The 5,000-nt window shown below is 45.0% G+C and overlaps 1 protein-coding gene across 1 annotated transcript in view; it reads right to left on the bottom strand.

The window, feature by feature from the left end:
• LOC138635091 (T-cell acute lymphocytic leukemia protein 2-like) overlaps positions 1-1,725 on the bottom strand; it is a 1,743-nt gene extending 18 nt beyond the window's left edge. The window contains exons 1-3 of the mRNA XM_069722406.1: positions 1,632-1,725; positions 1,187-1,251; positions 1-740 (exon numbers count right to left, since the gene is read on the bottom strand). The exon at positions 1-740 is cut by the window's left edge and continues 18 nt beyond it. Of these exons, the coding sequence (XP_069578507.1) occupies positions 310-740; positions 1,187-1,229 (474 nt within the window). The 5' untranslated portion in view covers positions 1,230-1,251; positions 1,632-1,725 and the 3' untranslated portion in view covers positions 1-309. The remainder of the gene's footprint in view (positions 741-1,186; positions 1,252-1,631) is intronic.
• Between the last annotated feature and the right edge of the window lie 3,275 nt (positions 1,726-5,000).

Here is a 5,000-nt window from a genome sequence, read left to right as displayed (position 1 = left end):
AACAACAACGAACAGGTTCAAACATTAAAAGCACCAAAGTCTCCTTTAACGTGAAGGAAACTGAATCTGGTTACCGGATCTTCTGCTGGATGCAGAACACGAAACACCAAACGAGCGAGTATTAATGTGAATATCACATCTGATCAACACGTGTTCAAAAACCCACGAGGTTTTAATAACACGTCATATTTACTGGAACCTGAACGTCTCATTTCAGCAGCCGTCAGTTCAAACTCTTTGAAAGATTTCCATCTTTGATTCTTGACTCCAGTTTCACCCCGAAACATCCGAGCGAGGAGTTTCCCTCCGTCACCACCAGGGCGGCTCCGGGTCTTCGGATCCCGGGAGGTCAAAGGGCATCAGCCCGAGTCCCGGTTCTGGTCTCTGCTGAATGTGTCCAGGCGGGGGCGCCGCAGGTGACTCCGCCCCTCCGTCCGAGTCTCCGTCCCCCAAACTCTGCCAGCTGGAGTTGGGAGACAGCTCCCCCCGCGGCCCGTCGTCCTCCACGCTGCCCGCCCGGCACCGCGGCGCCGCCCTCAGGTCCTGGTCCGTCACCAGCCGGTCCAGGAAGTGGATGTACCGCAGGGCGAGGCGCAGGATCTCGTTCTTGCTGAGCTTCCTGTCGGGGGGGTGGGTGGGCACGAGGCGCCGCAGTTCAGCGAACGCCCCGTTAACGTTCTGCTGCCGCCAGCGTTCCCGAGTGTTGGTGAAGGTCCGACGGACGACCCGGGGGCGGGAACCTGAGTCGGGGGGGGGGACATTTATTTATTTATTAAATGTTTTTACAAACAAAACTTCAATTATTAAATACAGCCACACTTTTATTTTGAAAAGAAAGACTAAATGCTTTTTTTGTGTCACAGAAATTAATTTATAAATTAAAGGCTTTAACTGTAAATGTAAAAATATTCCACACTTTTTACAAAAATGTAGAAATCTGCATAAAATGATGGATTTTTGTTTTTAACTGTTTCCTCTTAAACGTGACAACTTCCTGGTTTTCAAAATAAACTTCTGATGATCTGATAAAAACTTAATATATTTTGGGCCAGAAAATGACTTGATAAAGTAAAAAGATGTATCATCAGATAAAATAATGAAACTAACGTGTAGTTTCAGCTCTTCTTTCTTTATTATAATCTTCTCTGTTTTATTTCAGATTAAAAGACTTCAGATGTGAACTCACCGTCACTGAGGTTCATCTCACGCGGTTCCGGTTCCGGTTTCATCCTGATAGAAAGATCTGGATCACTGCAGACATAAAACAAAGACAGTTAGTTCCTGTTTTTCACTTTTAAACATCTCGGAAAAGTTTCTGTTAACATCCAGATGACGTTTATTTCCCTTCAATCATTTAAATCTTCAGTTTCTGCTCAAAATAACCAAATAAAATGTCGAAATCAGCAACATTTTACTGTAATATTATTATATTATTCTCCGAGTCTTCCAAAACAGCATCGATCAGCTGATCAGTCACTGAACATATTCATTGATGACATGGAGAGAAGCAGATCTTCAGATTTTATTTTCCGTCACGTGAAACTCACTTAAATGTGTTCTTCTTGAAATAAATAAAAATCGGTACTTCCGGTCAGAGCTGCACGGAAATTCACTTCAGACGTGTTCTGTACCTGCTGCAGGTGTTCAGGTGTTCAGGTGACGCGCGGCCTCGTGCAGCAGCAGCGGAGGATTGGCTCAGCGGCTCCTCGGCAGCAGACGGTCCGGTGGGTCGGTGGGTCGGTCCGGGTCGGTGGGTCCGGTGGGTCCGGTGGGTTCAGTCTCCGGAGCTGCAGTGTCTCTTTTTATACCAAGCCGCGTCCCCCTCTGCCTGTCGTGACGCGTCGTTGCCATGGAGACCCCGGTGATAATGACAGTCTCATTAAAGCCATTTAACTCGGGGTCCCAGGAAGCAGCACCCCAGGGACCTGCAACCCCCCTCTCCCCTCCGTCCTCCCGCTGCAGGAGTCGTGTTTTCCGGAGACCTCCTCCGTCACGACCCGGTGCCCCTCCCCCCCATTCAGCACCTCCCCCTGGTCCGGGATGCACAGATCTTAAATGTGTGTGTGTGTGTGTGTGTGTGTGTGTGTGTGTGTGTGTGTGTGTGTGTGTGTGTGTGTGTTCACTTTTTGCATCCTTTAATTAATGGATCATTTTGCATCTTTTCCTGGATGACAAAATAAGTAAAAGAGAAATAAACCGGAGAAAAACAGAAACTTTTAACTATCAGAACTGTTTCTTTATTTTGTTTTATTTCGAAAACCACACGACTCATAAAAGATTGTTATTTTTATTTGTTGGTTGGTTGGTTGGTTAGTTGCTTGGATGGTTGGTTGGTTGATTGGTTGGTTAGTTACTTGGTTAGTTGCTTGGATGGTTGGTTGGTTGGTTGGTTGATTGGTTGGTTGGTTAGTTGCTTGGTTAGTTGGATAGTTAGTTGGTTGGTTGGATAGTTAGTTGGTTAGTTACGTGGTTGGTTAGTTGGGTGGTTGGTTGGTTAGTTGCTTGCATGGTTGGTTGGATGGTTAGTTAGTTGGTTGGATAGTTAGTTGGTTGGTTGGTTAGTTACATAGTTGGTTGGGTGATTGGTTGGTTGGTTGGTTAGTTGGTTGGTTGGTTAGTTGGGTGGGAGGTCGCTAGGCTCATAGAAAGTGTGCATTTGGCGTTTTCCCTCTCATCGCTCTTCTTCTTCGGTGGTGTGTAGATTTGTCAGCTCGGCACAAAACCTGCTTGTTGTTGTAAATAATGTGTTGTTTTGTTGGTATTCAGGGATGCAGGTTCACCTCGATGGGACGGCAGCGGTGCTCCAGGGTTCGTCCTCTCTGGTGAGTGGGCGTGGTTAAAGTCTCCCATGATGCTGATTGGATGGTCTGGGCGTTCCTGGCCTCCATAGATAGATAAGAGCTGAGTGATGGTCAATAAAACAGCCTTGAAGGAGACGTCTGTGTCCGGCTGCTAAACTTTAGATATGAAACATGTCGGACAGCATTCTGCAGTTTTATTGAGTATGAAGGGGGGATGTCATTTAATAGATCATAGATAATTCAATTATTTTTATTTTCAAAACCAAATCAACCACAAATTCTAATTTGTCTGAAAATGTTTGGAGGATCTTTAAAGATGGAAGAAACGGAAAGTTTACAACAATCAGAGACATTTTCTTCAAAATGACTGAAAATGTAAATTATTCTGTGGCAGCTTTAAAAAAAACAACAACAACAACAACAAAAACAAAGACCTGCATTCCTTAGTTCTTTAAAACCTGCTGGTTGCTATGGTGACGGCGGGTCAGACAGGCTGTAATGACCGGAACAGACCAGCAGGTGTCAGTGTGACTCAAGCATCTGCAGTTGTTTTTCAGTGCTGACCCTCCAATCAGCCTCAGCACCGCATGTTTGTTGTTGTAACCATGACGACGAAGATCTTTTTAACCCAAACTATGGTGGATTTTTTTGTTTAGATCTGGTTTTATTAAACTCCAGGTCTGTGTGTGTGTGTGTGTGTGTGTGAGTGTATGAGTGTGTGTGTGTGTGTGTGTGTGTGTGTGTGTGTGTGTGTGTGTGTGTGTGTGTGTGTGTGTGTGTGTGTGTGTGTGTCTGTGTGTGTGTGTGTGTGTGTCTGTGTGTGTGTGTGTGTGTCTGTGTGTGTGTGTGTGTGTGTGTGTGTGAGTGTGTGTGTGTGTGTGTGTGTGTGTGTGTGTGTGTGTGTGTGTGTGTGTGTGTGTGTGTGTGTGTGTGTGTGTGTTACTGCTTCATTGAATAATAGTTGTGATATTAGTTGTAAGATGATATTAATTTAATTATTTGAATATAAACATTTATAAACATTTCAATGATATATTTGTGGTGCAGCGACCTGCGTCACCTCCAGATTACCCAGCAGGCCTCATTCCTAACAGCGAAGGCTCGAACACAAACAGATGTTTCTGGTGTTTTAGTATTTTTCACCAGCTGCAGCGACGAGATGAAGTTTATGATTCCAAAGGTTTCCTCCTTTTGTAAGTTGTCGGGAGTTTTTTTAGCTGCTCTCTGAGGTGGGCGTGGTTTTCTGCGCCTGAACCAATCGGGTCGCGGACAGAACAGGACATGAAGAGCGTGTTTTAACCGTCATCAGATGGTTCGCTGGCGTCTGACTGAGTGTTTCCAGTCTGACGACCTTCAGACGACCTTCAGACGGCGTCCTCGCTCCTAAACACGTAACACGCAGATATAATGAGCCCTGATTGGTCCAATCTTCCCGCCGCTCAGAAGAGTTTACCTCCAAACACTCGGGATTTACCGGAGAGGAGACGAGGAGACGAGGAGACGAGGAGACGAGGAGACGAGACGGGAACGATCAGAGTTCAGCGTGAGGAGACGAGATCAAAGGAGACGGTTGAGACAGAATCAGATGCGCTGACCGCTAAACCGGATCCACCGGGCAGCAGCCAATCAGAGCGCAGCGCCGCCGGGGCGAGGGCATTGATCAGTCATGTGACATCTGCAGGAGGAGGCGGAGCTTCCTGTCAGACCGCTTTTATCAGTTTTTATTAAGATGGTTCAATCAATTTTAAAGATATTTCTGTCTCAAAAAAAACCTTTAATTTGTGATCCTTCTTTTAACGACATAAATTCAGACTGGAAACTTTAAAGGTCCCGTAACGTAACATTTCTGGTGCTTTGATTATAATATTAAATATTTTTATGGTTTTCAGTGACAAAAAAAACATTGACACTGTTTTACACCTCTTTTAATCATATTTCAGACGACATGCTATGGTGTGACTTTAAAAAAATCATATTTCTGACTTATATAACTTTTCAACATCTTATTGTTAAGAGCGATCGACGGTGCAGTGGTTGGTGTTGTTGCCTCCCAGTCAGAAGGTTACAGGTTCGAGACTCGCTCTGGAAAGGAAGACATTAACACCTGAGATGAAAAGAAACATGAAGGGCAATAATTGAACCTGGAACCTTCTGACTGAGAGGCAACAACACTGAACAACCACGCTTTCTTTCATAATG

The sequence above is a fragment of the Brachyistius frenatus genome, unplaced genomic scaffold (assembly GCF_029030835.1).
Source record: "Brachyistius frenatus isolate BFR_SWC_R1_liver_20210118 unplaced genomic scaffold, ASM2903083v1 Contig_291, whole genome shotgun sequence".
Classification (NCBI taxonomy): Eukaryota; Metazoa; Chordata; class Actinopteri; family Embiotocidae; genus Brachyistius; species Brachyistius frenatus.
The sequence above is the reverse complement of the archived record's forward strand: the minus strand, read 5'-3'. Positions and strand labels throughout refer to the sequence as shown.